This window comes from Eptatretus burgeri, chromosome 5 (assembly GCF_056783735.1).
Source record: "Eptatretus burgeri isolate ZD-2024b chromosome 5, Ebu_testis_v1, whole genome shotgun sequence".
Classification (NCBI taxonomy): domain Eukaryota; kingdom Metazoa; phylum Chordata; class Myxini; order Myxiniformes; family Myxinidae; genus Eptatretus; species Eptatretus burgeri.
In genome coordinates, this window is record NC_140965.1 from 108,111,236 (window position 1) to 108,129,721 (window position 18,486).

At 39.8% G+C, this 18,486-nt stretch overlaps 1 protein-coding gene across 8 annotated transcripts in view; it reads right to left on the reverse strand.

Moving 5' to 3' along the window:
- LOC147027127 (uncharacterized) overlaps positions 1 to 18,486 on the reverse strand; it is a 389,612-nt gene that overhangs the window by 96,811 nt on the left and 274,315 nt on the right. For all 8 annotated transcript variants that reach the window (XR_015058689.1, XM_085883308.1, XM_085883307.1 and 5 more), the window contains 6 exons: positions 18,428 to 18,472; positions 18,174 to 18,218; positions 11,029 to 11,082; positions 6,491 to 6,544; positions 5,083 to 5,136; positions 4,400 to 4,453 (listed from right to left, as the gene is read on the reverse strand). Coding sequence is in view for 7 of the 8 variants with exons in the window: in XM_085883308.1 (XP_085739434.1) it covers positions 4,400 to 4,453; positions 5,083 to 5,136; positions 6,491 to 6,544; positions 11,029 to 11,082; positions 18,174 to 18,218; positions 18,428 to 18,472 (306 nt within the window). In the remaining variant the exon portion in view is untranslated. The remainder of the gene's footprint in view (positions 1 to 4,399; positions 4,454 to 5,082; positions 5,137 to 6,490; positions 6,545 to 11,028; positions 11,083 to 18,173; positions 18,219 to 18,427; positions 18,473 to 18,486) is intronic.

Here is an 18,486-nt window from a genome sequence, read left to right on the forward strand (position 1 = left end):
TGATCAGTCTCCTCCTTACTTGGTCATCCTGTTTGGAGGGATGGCCTGATCTCGGCAGGGTCTTGGTTGTATCATCTGCTTTCCATTTCTTAATGATTGTTTTGACTGTGCTCCAAGGTATATTCAAGGCCTTTGAAATATTGTTCTACCCATCACCTAATCTGTGCTGTTCCACAACTTTATCCCGGAGGTCTTTTGAAAGCTCCTTGTTGTTCATGGTTGAGTCTTTGCTGTGGAATGTACTACCGAGCCGAGGAAACCTACAGGATCAGCTGATTTTATTCTGAAATAATAAGAATCACGACAATTTAACACAGGTGGAGGCCAATTAACTTGGTGTGTGATTTTGAAGGTGATTGGTTACACCTGAGCTAATTTACAATTGCTGTGATAAGGGGGGTGAACACTTATCCAACCGAGATATTCTAGTTTTGTTTTTAAAATTGATTTTCTGAAATTTGTAGAATTTGTTTTTCACTTGGAAGTTGTGGTTTCCAATGTGTAAATAAAGGTGGGAAAAGTCTGATTCAATTCCAGTCTATAAGGCAACAAAAGGTGAAAATTTTGAAAGGGGGTGTAGACTTTCTATAGGCACTGTATATAGATTATCATGGGCTATCCGGCACTGCCGAGGAGGAGGGAGATACTCGGTGTTGCCCGGCTGGGTGAACTTTTCCAGGCGGTGGCTTCAGGACATGTTGGACGTTGGAAAGCTATGGAATTATTGGTCTCATGTTGGTTACATTTTGCTTGCAGGCCGGCGGCAGCACTGCCTGACCTCACATCCCAACATATACTTTATAGCGGTCTTTTGTGACCTCAAAATTGATGTCAATGCCACTGTTTGGTAGCTTAAAACCTTGCCTAGAGTGTGATCTACAGCTAATTTTTGAGGCCTCGAGGTGCTTCGGTTCGGCCGTGAAATAATAACGCACAAACACATAAACACTTGAAAATAAACACATAAACGCTTTGTCATCAAATTTCCAACAAACCATTATTATGAGAAGATGGAGAAGACTAACGAATAAAATGTATTCTTTTTTTAGCTATTTTTTGTCAAATTTAGTCTGAGTACAAAGCTGAAATGGACGGGCTTTTTATTTTGCTGTGCTTTCCAGTTCATAACAGCAATCTCCAGAATTGTTTGAAATTTCTTGGTTTCTTTTCATTTTGGACAAGTTTGGCTTCTTCAACGAAGAGAAATAAAGGAGAACATGAAGAAGGAATTTAAACTTTTCTGCTGCTTCTTTCTCAAAATGAACAAGTTAGTTTTGTTAATTTTTTTCCAATAGGACATGATTGTGTCTTACTCTGTGAGATCATTTAAGCACAATTGAGTTAAATGGACTATAAAAGCCATGGCAGAACCTCAGTTTCATTTTGTCTAACTCAAAGTATATTCTAGTCTGAATCAACTGTATGTTTGTCGTTTTTACGTTACTTAATGGATCCTTGGTTAATCCCCCCAGAATCCCAAGAATAATCAAAGAATTACATGTGTCATGATCCGATATTTACAATAAAGTATGAAGATCATGAAAACCTTCCCAACCCCACCTCCATATTTTCCAAATTTAGACTATAAATTACATTCAGAAATATAATACGTCATTTTGAAGCAAAATGTTCGATTTTGAAGCAGCTCTTCTATAACACAAGATATTCGTACTTCTCATACTTTTGTATTAAAAGTCAGAAATAATATGTTAAGGAATATTTGATTTATAGATTTGACTTGTAGTTCATTGTGAAAGAAAATCTCCGAATTCCAGGTGCAAAATTGTTGTGGTCTTTGGAAGCAACATATTTATTTTGAGTCCAGATGAAAGTTTGTGACTGTAACCAAATGGATTTGGCCACAACTCTGTTCCACAGTGATCCAATAAGCAAGGTAATGCTGTGCCAAGACCTTCAAGGAATCAATCATCAGTGCCAAGAGCGTAAAGCCTGTATTATTTAGTGGGATCATGTGTTCTGTGCCTTGAGATTTTAAATTGTTTTTTTCAATAAATGTGCCTCAAAAGAACCTTTCAACATGATCGCCCACTGGTTTGGTGTCAAAAATAATTTACCTTCAAAGGAAGGAAAAACCAATACAATTTGATGGACTGTGGAATCGTTTGTCGAGAAGGTATTCCAATAAAATCTGGAATTTCATAACACAAGTATAAATCCAAAGCTCACAATATATTGTATCAGGATGTGCAGATTGAGATAATTTGTGGAAAAAAACCACCACTCCAAGCAGGGTCAAACATGGATCACTAAATTACAGGGAAATATTGCACACAAAAATACATCAACAGTATCTATGGGTCTCTCCAAAAGGCTCTTATTTTAATTTTAAACAATACTTTCTTTCCCAAGACTTTTGTATAACCATACATTAAATATTATGCAACACAGTTATAGTTACACCTTTAGTAATATTTTTCACCCCATTCTAGAGACAGATCAGCAGGAAATAACAGTAAAATTGTATGGATGCATGCATACTGTCCCTAAATCATGACCCCTGCAACCAGGTTACATTTCACCCATGTTTGTTTGTTTGTCACCCATGTTTGTTTGTGAATTTCACCCATGTTTGTTTGTGAATAGGATATCTCAAAAGTTTATGAACGGATTTGGACAAAATTCGGTGGACAGGTTGGATGTATGACAAGGACTAATTGATTAGATTTTAGTGAAGTTCTGGATCTGGATACTGGAATTTTAAAGTCATTCTTCACCATTGAGAGATAGACCCAAAAACTATATGGAGCACAATATCTCAAAAACTTATAGATGGATTCGGATGAAACTTTGTCGACAGATTGGGTGTGTGACAAGGACGAAGTGGATCAATTATGGTTAAGATCAAGATCAGGATCTCAGAATTATTTTTATTTCAAAAGTGATTCTTCACCATTGCGATGGGGCCAAAAACATCATGTGGCACTACATTTCAAAAAGTTGTGAATGGATGCCAAAAATTGGTGGTTGAGTTGGGTAGGTGACAAGAACAAGCCAATTTGATTCTGGTTAAGGCCGAGATGCAGATTCGGCCTATTAGTGGGCTGCATAAACTGTTTAGTCTGGTTGAGGTACATTTTCTACCGAGTGCCATTCTAGTTTGTGTTGTAAATAGCTCCCCAAATAATTATTTAAAAGCCCATTGACATTGAAGTCTAAAAGTGCAAAGTGTTATTCATAGAGAACACAATCTACAGATTGTAATGATGATATTTGATGACCGTAGGATGAAGTGATGTCTGAAAAGAGACCTTCTGTTATGGCCTTAATTGTGTGGGTTCTCATAAATATTGCCCGCAGATTCATTTTTGTCTTAATACAATGGTCTGAGTTGATCGTTATATTCATGAATGTTAAAATCCACAGATGATTCTTTAAATATTCCAGTAAATGGTCACCGAGATTTTATCAAGTGTAAGCTGCGTCTTCGCTTGACTGAATACTATTGAATCGAATAGTTAAAATCACTGAATATTGTGATGTCACTTCATGGAGTTCATCATTATATCCCAAGAAGCTGTGAAATACAGTACTGTGAAATAGTTCTGTCAGCCTGATCATTACTCAAAGGCAAATAGTAAAGGAAGAGAGAAACCGTTTTGTTGAAATATGGATGATTTTTCCAAAAGCAAATCATAAGAGGGAGACAAGCTGCAATTTTTGCCAGTATCCCTGCATCTGCGTGCCAGCAAAGTAAAACCAAAAGTAAAGAAACAAGCTTTGATTACAAAATCATCCAAAATGGTAATGAATGTGAAAATTAGTTTTGCTTTTACCATAATTTGACATTATTACTCTTCAACGGTATCACATTATGTTCTTCATTTTCTTTTTGATACAGGAAACACACATTTCAGTACCTGTTACGATACAAGAACAAAAACGAATTTTCACATTCATAACACTTTAGGGGAATGGTGCAGCTTGTCTTTATGGTTTTCTTGTTCCCATCTGTTGGGATTCAGGGAAAGTAACAAGTTTTCGACATCTCTATAACCTTCCATTTTGTTATCAACACCACACAACATTTACAAAGAAGGCATTTACTTTGGAGTAACCATATTAGTTACAGCTTGAGGCTACTATGAGTAAAATGAAAGAAGTGTGCTGGAAATAGATTGAAAGGATGCAGAACAATATTTGTAAGGGCAGATGTCATGTTCAAAACTTATTTTGGTCAGCATGTGCTGAAACTACAATTTACTTTGCCAGAGATACAACAATGCAGTCTCCGATTTGTAAAGTAAAAAAGTGAAGCTCAGATACTGGTCCATCCAAATTAAAGTGAATGAAACCATGATCAGTTCCTCTTCTCACTCTTCCTTTTTAATTTTTTTTCTCACAATTAAGTTGTTTACTTTAACAAAAAATGAACACTCACCCTCAAACCAACCACACCAGGTTCCCCTTCACTCCCAGGGGGCCCCAAGGAACCCTGCACACATCAACACAGAAATGCACACAAATCATTTTTCATTGGATTAATTCCAAACACTTCTCAAGGTGTCTGGGAGTGTTGAAGGAGCCTCATGAGAAAGGAAATACACCAGGTGGGGGAGGGGGGAGGTGAAAGGAAGGTGGTGGGGGGGGGAGCTGAAAGGGAGGTGGGGGGATGTTGGTTTCCAATTCATTCCCTGCATCAGTAGTTGGTGCAGGAGTTTGAAATTTTTACCGTGCTGCCAACAAACAACGGCCTCGTCTTTGCAAAAAGACACCATGGGACATTTGAAATCTACCAGAAGCAACCAATGGTGACAGATGAGTCTCCAGATTATACCTATCCACCAGCCAGCACACTCATTGATGCAATCTTCTGAGATGTATCAGGGTGACATTCCATAGTGGGGACCATGGATCAAGTTGAAATTAAACAGTTTAAAGGTGTGTAAGCTTATCTGTAGGCCAGGCTGCAGGGCAAAATAATTTGACTTTTATTTATTATCTCAAAGTGTTTCTCATTACAATATGATGACATTTACTTGAACAGTAACAGCTCTTTCTAATGCATTCAATCACCATTTATATTTTAAAGGCTATTATATTATCGATAATTTGACAACTGACCATTTCTCCTTTATCCCCTGTTGGACCAATGTCTCCAGGTGGTCCAGTAACACCCTGTCATGAAAAACAAAATTAAACAAAGCAATGCAGATTGACAGAAAATAATCTGAAGCAACATCCATCCTTAATATTAATAATTTTGTAGAATAGAGGACAATGGTAAAGGTAAAACTATAAAGACATTCTTTGACGCCAGATATGCCTCCGCCAACATTATTATATCATGATACATACTTGTACCAAGTTTGATTTAAATCCCTGAACCCAGATTCAAAATATTAAATAATTCTGGTTGCTAGACCATGCGTCCGATCAGGTTGAAATTTAAAACATAAATTCCCCTTAACTTCTAGATCATAACTCCGATGGTTCACATCGATTGATTAAGCGGTTCAAGAGAAATACTATATATTCAAAAGATTTTCGTTCAATCCAATGTGGCTTCCAGACCATGTGATCTCGTAATTATTTGTGAACACCCTGGTATCCCCAAAGCTTGGGGGAACATGTGGGTGAAGTTCCCCTCAATCTGTGAAGCCATTCTGGAGAAGAAGATTTTTAAAGGTTTATTCTTAAAAAAAAAAACATGGCTGTCAAACCATGTGACCTATGACATCATAGGTGGAGAATATTTTTGTTCCTCATGGATAGGCGAATATACCTGTAAAGTTTAGCTTCGATCTGTTCAGCCGATTCAGAGAATATTTTTGAAGGTTTTTATGTTGAAAACAATATGGTGGCTGAACCACGTGACTGATGACATCAATTTTTCCCCCCATACAATTTAGCCCTGGATGACCCTCAAAATGTTTTATACTGATCGGATAAAGCATTTGACAGATGCAATTATGACGTCATAACGAAGCCACCTCAGACAACATTAAAAAATCACTTGTTTCCCATGGGGAGGTACTTCACATGTGCCAAGTTTCAAGTTTTTTTTTCCATGGAGTGGTTTTGGAGATGCAGAGGTCCAAAGTTTTTCCTTTATTCCAACATGGCTGCCACACCACATGACATATGATGACATTATTATCATTACAACATTCTACATCAGTAGTCGCACATATGGTGAAAATTTGGTGTCAATTGAATAAGTGGCTGCAGAGAAAACAGAGAAAATTATCATGTACGTACTTATGTACGTACGGATGAACGGACAACCCAAAACCATAATACCACTGGCAACTTCATCGGCGGAGGCAAAATAAAATGGTCTGCAGCTTCCATGGTAAGAGTAAAAGAAAGATCTTTCCAAAATAAAAGTGAGGACACTTCCCAGGGACAATTTCAATTTGTATTTTATTCAAAATACAAAGGAAATTGTTGCATCGAAATGGCAAATGAAATATCATTATTTTATTTATACAGCACTTTGTTTTGAGTAAAAGAAAAGTACAGTACTCACCTCCATCCCATGATCTCCAGGTGGTCCACTTTCTCCTTTTGCACCTTGAGGACCCTAGGTAAATAACAGAAATAAATGAAAAGTCATGTTCTCCATTCATATGTTTCACTGTTAAAGCGATTCCCATCGTGTTCCTGACACTTAAACCTAATTGTGAGCAATAAGAGATGTTGTAATAGTTCATGAACCAATGACAGACAGGCACGACTAATCAAAAATGAACATTTAGTGTAATTCGAGATCCCAAGACCCCACAAAGACTACTGTTTGACAGTGGCAAAATAAAATAAAAATTTCCTCATTATTCCTCAATTAAATCGTTTTGCAACAACTGGGCACAAAGTGAGGATGTATGTATGTATACAAGTAAACGCTCAAATATCACGCGTTTCCACCAATCCTGGGCAACCTATTGTGCTCCAATTTTGTTATTGCAGCATTAAATTTTGGCCAATCAAAGTTTTTGAGCTGAGATGAGTCATTGTTTGTCTCCGCATGTACGGCTGCCTCTCCTAATGAGCTTTTTCTTGTTTCTCGCGCACCGTTAATTGAAGTAATCAGACGAACACACCGGAACGAAACTAAATTTTAAAAATTAAACGACATCAGACAGAAATTGACACATGGAGATCCTGTAATACTAGATCTACAAGATATAGTAGCCACACAACAGTTAATAATGGTGCCCAAACATTAATTAATTGTGTCAAAAGGCAGCGAAAGTTTATGCCATTGTGTGAAGAAATCGAGCTGTTGGATAAGTCAGCAAGAAGTGAAACTGTGGAATCTGTGGGCCGCCATTGTGGGCCCGGATCAATGAATCAACTGTGTGTATATGTGTCAAATATCTTTGCAACGGTTCCTGCAAGCAATGTGCAAAAGGCTCATTCCAATCCCGTGATCCTCATATTGAAAGGATGTAAAAAGTGCTTAATGTTTGGATCGAGGACCAACCAGAAAAAAAAAAAATTGCCTTTGAGTGGATCGGTGTATGAGATAACCCATTGTGGATTTACTCGGACTTTGAGTGGATCGGTGAAAGGTTGAAACCGTTGCAGATTTACCGTTTTCACGAGACACCCGGGGACGAAGGCTCCCATTCAACCATGGCTCACGGAACTAATCGAGGCCAATGGATTTATGCTAGAGCAAGTTTTTAACGCCAAAGAGACTGGATTATTTTATAAGAGGATGCCATGTCGCACGTTCCTGCAGAAGCAGGGAAGACCTTCTCTGGATCAAGGTGGCTCAGAATCGTTTTACCATTTTTGTATGTGGCAATGCAGTAGGCGACTTTGTCATGCTCTCCATGATCCAACAGTCATTGCAAGTTCTACATCCTCATGTATATTTCAATGTTAACATGTTTTGCATTTACTGTATATATATATGTATATTAATATACATATATGTATATAAAAATAAATATTTATTTACGTGTTTATTTCAATTGCAAATGTGTTTATTTCTGGCTGACATCGATCTTCCTCAATATTCTCTCGACGTCCAGGAACCGCACCACCCTCTTCCCACTGCCCCTTGATTTCTATGATCGTGGTGTTAAATATCGCGGAATTTTCCAGCAACCAAACTCCCATGATATAGGAGGGTTTTATATATATATATATATATATATATATATATATATATATATATATATATATATATATATATATATATATATATATATATATATATATATATATATATATATATATATATATATATATATATATATATATATATATATATATATATATATATATATATATATATATATATATATATATATATATATATATATATATATATATATATATATATATATACACACACAGATATGTACATACAAAAAAATATGTACATACAAAAAAATATACACACACACCCACACACACACACACACACCCACACACACACACACACACATATATATATATATATATATATATATATATATATATATATATATATATATATATATATACATATATATATATATATATATATATATATATATATATATATATATATATATATATATATATATATATATATATATATACACACACATACAAGCGATACCCGTGCACTGGAACGGGATAGCAGTACAACATAGCTGGTAGCAGACGACAGACCATACACGGGGAATGGCAAAAATATGCATTGTGCAAAATGCAAGTGGTACTATGAAACGCCAAGACTTCCCAAACATTGTCGGCATGTCCGCTAAGTGCCACAGCAATTTCATAGGGATCGTGTGACGGCAAGCCGAGTTTATAGTGTGCAAGCTTGGTATTATAATAGAGATATATATATATATATATATATATATATATATATATATATATATATATATATATATATATACTAATAAATGTCAGTGTGTGTGAGTGTGTGTGTGTGTGCGTATGTGTGTGTGTGTGTGTGTGTGTGTGTGTGTGTGTGTGTGTGTGTGTGTGTGTGTGTGTGTGTGTGTGTGTGTGTGTGTGTGTGTGTGTGTGTGTGTGTGTGAAACTACATGCATACTAAGAAAACTCCAAGAAAGTACAAGACTGAAAATTGGGTGTTTGGGTTGATTAAAACACCCCTTTTGAAGATAATTAATGGCCTTATTTAATAAATCCTTTCTTCGGTGCATCCTCAATCACCGCTGTCTGTGGGGTCTGAAGGCGTATCGTGGGTAACCACGCTGGGGTCTGAAGCTGCCATGTTTTTTGGCTGGCTCATCCTTACCTTGATTTGGAACAGGCTGCAACGATTTATTCACAATAAAAAATTTTTTTCGCTTTCCTCACTCATATTATTGAGTGCCTGTTCATCATAGCTACAAATCGCTGGGTACATTGCAATGCTTATAAACGCCTCGGGACGTCAGTGTTCATTGCTGTATTTCATTTCCGTACATACGATCACCATGAGAATCTCTTAAACTAAGCAGAATTTCAAAATTTAAGCTCTAGTATCGAACTCTGAATCAGTTCCGACATTAAGAAAAGTGTTCGTTTGTCCAATTCGGACATATTTGACATTTTGGGCGTCTCCAGGAGGTGTATGTTTAATATGACGGTTCGGTGATTGCTGATGGCATGCCAAGCGAGCCGCTTCTTATCAACCGTTTCATTGGAGTGCTTACCCACTGTCACTGAATAATGTGTATTGATCGACTTGAACAAAGGTGTGGGTGCAACTTAAATATATGCTTCAATTGTATTTACAGGTGAGGGGTGAAACGTTTTATTGGTGTAAATAATAGTTGGCTCAATATTTCACATTGAATGCACAGCAAGTAGATATAAACATTCAAGAAATGGTGTGATGGGTTGCGGGGGAAGGCGAGGGATATTGGAGGGTGAAGAGAATGATGAGAGAATAAGGTAATTGGTTGCCAGAATGTACTCAGTTCTGCATTAATAACATGTAATATTTATGAGATATATTTTAATTTGAAAAAGGTACACGAAGCAGCAATGAACAAACAAGCAGTCATAGACTGGTACTTACGAAATCGTCAACTTGACCTCTGATCTTGTCTAATAAAAGCTGTCTCTCGAGAAGGTCGCGACGCAAACTAGAAGTTTCTACGATGATTCTGTACCAAACCATCAAAAATCGAATGCTTTGGATGTTTGACCTCACCGTGACCTTGACCTTTGACCGATTTTGACCAAAATCTAATCAGCGCTAGCCACCACCCTCCTGAATCACGTGGTGTAATTTGACATTGGTAGCTTCTTCCGTTCTCGAGTTATCGTGCCGACAAAGAAACAAATAAACAAACAAGCAGTCATAGACTGGTACTTACGAAATCGTCAACTTGACCTCTGACCATGTCTAATAAAAGCTGTCTCCAGAGAAGGTAGCGATGCAAACCAGAAGTTTCTACGATGATTCTGTTCCAAACCATCAAAAATCGAATGTTTTGGATGTTTGACCTCACTGTGACCTTGACCTTTGACCGATTTTGACCAAAATCTAATCAGCGCTAGCCACCACCCTCCTGAATCATGTGGTGTAATTTGACATTGGTAGCTTCTTCCGTTATCGAGTTATCATTTTTTGGATGTTTGACCTCACTGTGACCTTGACCTTTGACCGATTTTGACTAAAATCTAAGCAGCACTAGCCATCACCCTCCTGAATCACCTGGTGCAATTTGACATTGGTAGCTTCTTCCGTTCGCGAGTTATCGTCCCTACAAACAAATAAACAAACAAACAAACATACAAACGAACAAACAAACAAACAAACAAACAAACATACAAACGAACAAACAAACAAACAAACAAACATACAAACGAACAAACAAACAAACAAACAAACAGAAACGGAAGTCATCAATATACTTACGAAATCTTTAGATTTCGTAAGTAATAATCAGCCAGGGGGGATTAATGTGAATTGCTGGTATTCGAGAAGAATCGGTATTGAATGTCTAAAAAGGAAGTTGGAGGGTGAATATACTCCGAAAGATAGAGTTGTAATGTCTTTTTGTAGTCAAACTCGACAGACTTGATTTGATGTGTCCGTATACTTACAGGAGGTCCAATGTCACCTTTGTCTCCTTCATGGCCATGTGGGCCCTGCATCCCCTGAGACAGAACATTTATTTAAACATCAGGTTTAACAAACCTTTGACACCACCATATACAATGTTGAAAGTTTCTGAAGGTTATGAAAGATGAATGCAAGGACTTTATGAATGCAACGTAATACTCTTCACAGAATATCTAAACACTCGACCGACATGAATAATCATTTTGAAGAAATGTCTGCTGAAGCCAATTGTTGGTATGATATGTATGTGGGTGATTGAAGAATTTTTTTGAATTATAATTTCATTTTCACCATATTTTCTTTTCATTCAATCCATCTGTTCATGTTTAACACCTGTCTCTACTGGTTGAATAATTGCTGGAAGTGCGGCTGTGCCACTGAGGTCAGGTCAGGTCAGGTCAGGTATTGGAGCATGTGCCGGAGCAGCGTGTCACTGCGCCCACTTTCCACTGGTACCCCAGGGGCTTCCGTCTGGCCATCCCCCAGGCAGATGCCTGGCAAATCCCCATCTCCTTGAGATGCTGATCAACTTGCTGCAACCATGAGGCACATGGACAGCCCATTGGCTTCCTCCACTCATGAGGCTCCCTCGCTGAGAGAATCTGGTGAGCAGGATCAGCATCAGGGAAACGAGCCACAGGTCCATACAGCCGCAGCTGATGCTCACGGACTATGCAGGTAACAAATCTCATTTGAGTGTCTCTCAGCAACCGCTCGTTGGACATAAAGTCCAACCGGCGATAGCCAAGGAGTCTCCGAAGAGACCTGGTTCCAAAGGAAGCCTCCGTCTCAGATCCCTGGTCAGAGTCCAAGTCTCCCATCGATAGAGCAAGGCTGGAAGCACCAAGGATCTGAAGACTCGGACTTTCGTCCTCCCGCACAGGTAACGGCAGCGCCACACTCCATGATCCAATGAATTCATGACTCCCAAGGCCCGACCCAGATATCTGTTGACCTATGGCTCACAACCAGCAGAGACATGAATATCACTGCCAAGGTAAGTGAATCTCTCCTTGACCTCAACATCCTCACCAAAAACAGGTACAGACAGGATAGCAGCATCCAAGATGTCATTGAAACACCCATGGATCTAAGTATTGACCCAGGAAACCCGCAATCCCAGTGGCTCCGACTCCTCATTCAGCACCTTGAGGGCCCCCAGAAGGATATCTCAAGTCTCTGCAAAAATGACTGCATCATCTGCGAAATCAACGTCAGAGATCTTGACATTCCCAAACGAAGCACCACAGCTTGATCTCTCCGACATCCTCCCTAAAATCCAGTCCATACAAGTGCTGAAAAGTGTGGGGCCAGTACACACCCCTGACAAATTCCAGTAACAACTGAAAATAAGTCACACATGATATCACCATCTCACAGCACTCTCAGTATCAGAGTAGAGTTCAGACATCAGATCGATCAGTTTTGGTGGCACCCCACAAAGACCAATAATCCTCCAGAGGACATCCCGATTCACTGAATCAAATGCTTTACATCAACATCGGCTGCACGCAGCCTCTGCCGAAACTCTCGTCTGGATTCGGTGAGGACCTGAAGACCAAGGATACGGTCAATTGTTGATCTCTTTAGTGTTCAGTCTGACTGCTCTGGACGCTGGTCCTCAAGCAGATGGTGGCGATCCCGATCAAGAATTATCCGAGCAAAGACCTTGCACAGCACTAAGAGCAGTGTCACCCCTCGGTAGTTGTTGCGGTCTTGGCGATCACCCTTCCCTTTCCAGAGAGGGACAACAAGGCCCCTCTTCCAGTCAGTTGGGATGATGCCTGTGTTCCAGGCAGAGCACAGAACGGCATGCAATGACACGAGTCCAGCATTTCCACCAACCTTGAGAAGTTCAGCATGGATCGCACAGATCCAAGGAGCTTTACCCCATTTCAAACGGTTCACTGCAGCCTATGTTTCCATAAACAAAGGTGGAACACAGTTGATTGGGGTGTCAGCAATAGGGATTGCAACACCACCGATGTCCAACTCGACAGCTGGTGGATCAGACTGGTTCAGCCGCTCAAATAACCGCCCAGCAGGCCTTCACTTCGGACTCCTCTGTCAAGAGCCAACCACCCTCTGCTCTAACTGCTGTATACCATGGGAGGGGCTTGGAGGAACGCAATGCGCGAATTCTCCTGTAAGCAGGACAAGAATCATTGACCCCAGGTGATGCTCTACCCCCTCACAGATTCTTCGTACATAGGCCTCCTTGTCCACCCTTAGTGCACGTACAGTTTTACGCCTCAGCTCCAAGAACAGCTCAGCTCTGCCATTCAGCCTGGTCCTGTGACTCTGGTCAGTGGTATCCAGTGTCCCTTGAGACACAGAATTCTTATTCGCCCTAAAGTGAGTTCCAAGACATCTACCGGCAGCATCACAGACGGTGGTCTTGAAGGTCTAATATCTCTGCCCAATCACAGTTGAAGACCTCAAAACAGCTGCCAGGGGCTGCTATTATGACCTCCAACCCTCAACACGGAAGACGATGCGGAGAATGGAGGGAAGCAGACAGATAAATTCCAACTGCCTGCATAGGGGACTTTATGGCCACTCTGTACATCATGAAACTAGAACGGCACTTGGTGGAGCGCGTTCCTCCATCAGGCTGATCAGTTTGTTTTGTATTCCAATGATCGGCCAGATCTGGATCTGGACCTGAACTAAAATCAAATTGTCTTGTTCTTGTTACCAAACCAACTCATTCACCTAGTTTTGTAATAACTCATCCACAATCTTTTGAAATATCATACTATATATTGTTTTGGCCTCATCTCTCAATCGTGAAGAATCATTGAAAAAAAATATTAAAAATAACCGGATCCGGATCTTCACCAAAATCGAATCGATGCGGCCTTGTCACACAGCCAATCTCTCCACCAAGTTTTATCCAATTCTATCCGTAACATTTTGAGATGTCTTGCCAGATATCAGTATTAGTACAGGCATTTTAGCAGAAATATTTGGTCAACCTCCCACTAATTGCAACAAAAGCAAACTCAACAGATTTTGATTCCTGAATATGTCCTCAGTGACAGAAAAAAATCCAAAGGGATCCTCCGGGGGGAAAGTCCTGAAATCATGGAAATCCAATATGGCCGCCACCTGGCTTCGGGAAATATGAGAAAATTGTAAAGATTGATATTTTAAAATGTAAATATATGTTTTTCTGTATTCTAATTATTTCTCGTTATGGTCAGTATATTGATATACAAGAACAATTATAAAAAGTGAAATGTATTGAGGGTAAAATAAAAAATTATAGCTTTTTTGTCCAAAAATGTCAATTTTTTGTCCCGAAAAAAAAAAAAATTCACCTGATACTGATTTTGGCTCCTGGACAAAAAAATAATAAAAAACGTTAAAGACACAAGATGAAATCAAGTCTATGGCAATACAATATAATAATGTAAATCATTGAAACATGACAACATTCACAATTCCACTCGGGGCAATCACATCTGCCTGACGAAGGTTTCGAAATGAAAATGAAAATGAAAATGAAAATTCGCATTAAACTCAGAAACTACATCCATTATAAACTTACTATACTTGTTGAGAAAAATCAAGCGTATTCAAGTTAGAACTCGACAATGTCGTCATCATCCTCATCATTGTCACATGGAGTGTTTGTGCAGCCAGAGCCCCTGCAGTTTCCACAAGCTGGAGTGCACTCAATGTTGTGCTTCTTGCATGTGCATCTCATGGTGCTACATTCAGCCTGGCAGTTGCACCTAATGACACGTAACATCTTTTCAGGAGCTGGAGCTATTGATGTCTGAAGTGGCACAAAACCCTCATCACACTTCTGCCAACCCCAGTCTGTGGAAGAAGTATGCAAGTCTGACGTCTTGAAACGAATCAAAGACCACCTTCAGAAGCATGCCGAGTCTGCAAAGATATCTTCTAGAACTTCAGCGCTCTGGGTTCAGTATATGGACATGCTAGACATTCTACGCAAATACATCCGGGCAGAGCGCACTGGGAACTGGGCACTACATATACAGGCCATCCAGGAAATGCTGCCTTACCTGGCAGCCTCGGGCCACAACCTGTATGCCAAATCTGTGAGGGTCTATCTGCAGCAGATGTCCAACCTCAAATCTCAACATTCCAATGTCCATCAACGTTTTGATGAGGGGTTCCATGTGGTTCGACGAAGTGATCGCCTGTGGGCAGGTCTTTCATCTGACCTGATCATCGAACAAGTTCTGATGAGAAGTTTGAAGACCAGCTGGGGGCTCACACGAGGTTGAGGAATGACAGAGCAACAACGGCTGGTATGGCTACTATCAATGCCTGCCTGTGCAGAAATAAACCAGGCAATGTAGGAGCTCACAGGTGTGAACAACAACACCGGAGAGCAGAAGAAGGACATGACCAAGGCAAGACAATCTTGTGACTGGAAGGACACACTATCAGCTCTTCAGTATTTACAGGAACGGAATCCATTCAGTAGTGATCCACATCTGAGGAACATTGCCACTGGAGTTCATGCACACCCCACCGTCAACGTCGATACAGCACATGCTGTAGGAGCCAAAATATTGAAATCTATGGATGGGAAAACACCTGCCGAGTACACATTTAAGAGGAAAGACCAAGTTGTCACCCTCGGCATGAAGTCATCTGTCAAGATTGATGGAGAACAAGTCCAGGTTGACCCACGACTCCTCTTCCAGAGACTGATCACTGTTGCACAAACAGCAGAAGAACTGGAGTCGGCATTCAAATATGAACTGTGCAGCTATCCAGCAGCCCTCTTTGATTCCTCTCTTCAGCTACGAGAAGCACACAAGCCAGTCTTTGCTGATACCATCTGGGATCTTCTTGGATCCGATGTCCCAGCCGATATCCCCAATGATGGGCAACAGTATGTTTTGGATGGCGGGGCACTTGTTCAACGCATTCCATGGTCTCGTGGATCTACATACAGAGACGTATGCCACCAGTACACTGATTATGTAACGAAGAAGTACGGAGATGCCATATTCATGTTTGATGGTTATGAGAGTACCAACACGAAGGACATGACACACCAGAGATGGTCTAAAGGGAATGCTGGCACCACTGTGACATTTACAGCTGACATGCGTCTCACAATGAAGAAGGAACAGTGTCTTGCCAATAGGCAGAATAAACAGCGATTCATTTTTATGTTGAGTGAAGAGCTTCAGAAGAAGAACTGTGAGACACATAATGCCTCAGGGGATGCTGATCTCCTGATTGTACTGAAGGCCGTACAGTCTGCTACTGTCACCAACACTGTGTTAGTTGGTGATGACACAGACCTCCTCGTCCTCCTATGCCACCATGCAAGCTTAGAATCCCATGACCTCTTCTTTTGTCCCGAGCCAAAGAAGAACACGAAGAAGCCTCGCATCTGGAACATCAAGGCTACAAAGAAAATGATTGGTACAGACATATGCAAGCACATACTGTTTCTACATGCAGTTCTTGGGTGCAACACGACATGTCGTCTTCATGGGATTGGAAAGGGAGCTTCCCTCAAAAAGTTCAAAGCAAACAACACATTCCGTGAGCAGGCCAAGGTTTTTGATACATATCCAGCTTCCGTATGTGATGTGGCAGATGCAGGAGAAAAAACATTGGTGATAATCTACAACGGAAAGTCAACTGACACCCTGGACACCCTCCGGTATCAGTGATACTGGGACAAGGTGGCTTGGAGCTCCTCTCACATGCAACCACAGACGTTACCACCAACATCAGAAGCAGCAAAGTATCACAGCCTGCGCGTGTATCTGCAAGTCCAAGAATGGAAAGGATGTGCAGATGAACTTCTTCCGACAGACTGGGGTTGGCAGAAATGTGACGAGGATTTTGTGCCAATTCAGACATCAATAGCTCCAGCTCCTGAAAAGATGTTACGTGTCATTAGGTGCAACTGCCAGGCTGAATGTAGCACCATGAGATGCACATGCAAGAAGCACAACATTGAGTGCACTCCAGCTTGTGGAAACTGCAGAGGCTCTGGCTGCACAAACACTCCATGTGACAATGATGAGGATGATGACGACATTGTCGAGTTCTAACTTTAATACGCTTGATTTTTCTCAACATGTATCATAAGTTTATAATGGATGTAGTTTCTGAGTTTAATGCGAATTTTCATTTTCATTTCGAAACCTTCGTCAGGCAGATGTGATTGCCCCGAGTGGAATTGTGAATTTTGTCATGTTTCAATGATTTACAGAATTATATTGTATTGCCATAGACTTGATTTCATCTTGTGTCTTCAATGTTTCTTATTTTTTTTTGTCCAGGAGCCAAAATCAGTATCAGGTAAATTTTTTTTTTTCGGGACAAAAAATTGACATTTTTGGACAAAAAAGCTATAATTTTTTATTTTACCCTCAATAAATTTCACTTTTTATAATTATTCTTGTATATCAATATACTGACCAAAACTAGAAACAATTAGAATGCAGAAAAACATATATTTTCATTTTAAAATATCAATCTGTACAATTTTCTCATTTTCCCCGAAGCCGGGTGGCGGCCATATTTGATTTCCATGAATTCAGGACTTTACCCCCAGAGGATCCCTTAGGACTTTTTTTCTGTCACTGAGGACATATCCAGGAATCAAAATCTGTTGAGTTTGCTTTTGTTGCAATTTGTTGGAGGTCATCCGACATTTTGACTGTACTATAATAGCCATATTACTCAATGGTGAAGAATCACTTTAAAAATTACTGGATCCGGATTTGTATCTTCATCAAAATTGAATCGATTCTTCCTTCTCGCACACCAAACCTGATTTACCAAGTTTAATCCAAATCCATCCACAACTTTTTGAGATATTCTGTTATGTACACAGACAGACAGACAAACAGACAGACAAGGATGAAAACATAACCATCGTCCACCTTCGGTGGCGGAGGTAATTATATATTCTCAGTAATAAATTTGGAATGTTATCAACCTATGTTCACAATTTTAAACACAATTGTGATCATGGGTGGGCAACTGAGAAAAGCTGAAAATTAAAACCCATTCCCCGACACTTCCTCCCATCCCCGTTAATTAATGTAGATTTTTGCCAAAGTCCTGCTTGCTTTTCAAAGAGCACAAAATAATATTCTGTCAAACACACCGGCAAACCTTGAAGGCCCCTTTCACCTGGAGCTCCTGCTTTTCCCTGCCGAAGAAAACATACTGGCTTAGATAAGTGGCAACTGCACAATGCCATCACAGAAGAAAGATGAAGATGCCATACAGAGTAATTCACAATTAAACATGCACCAAACTTGTAAATGCCGTAATCTTGCAAATAACTTTCACAACTTAAGACTTTTCAAAAATATTTACAGCAAAGACAACTTATTTTGAATTTTCAACAAGACTTACGATGAAGCCGTCTGGACCAGGTAAGCCAGGTTCTCCCATAAGCCCCTGCAATACATTAA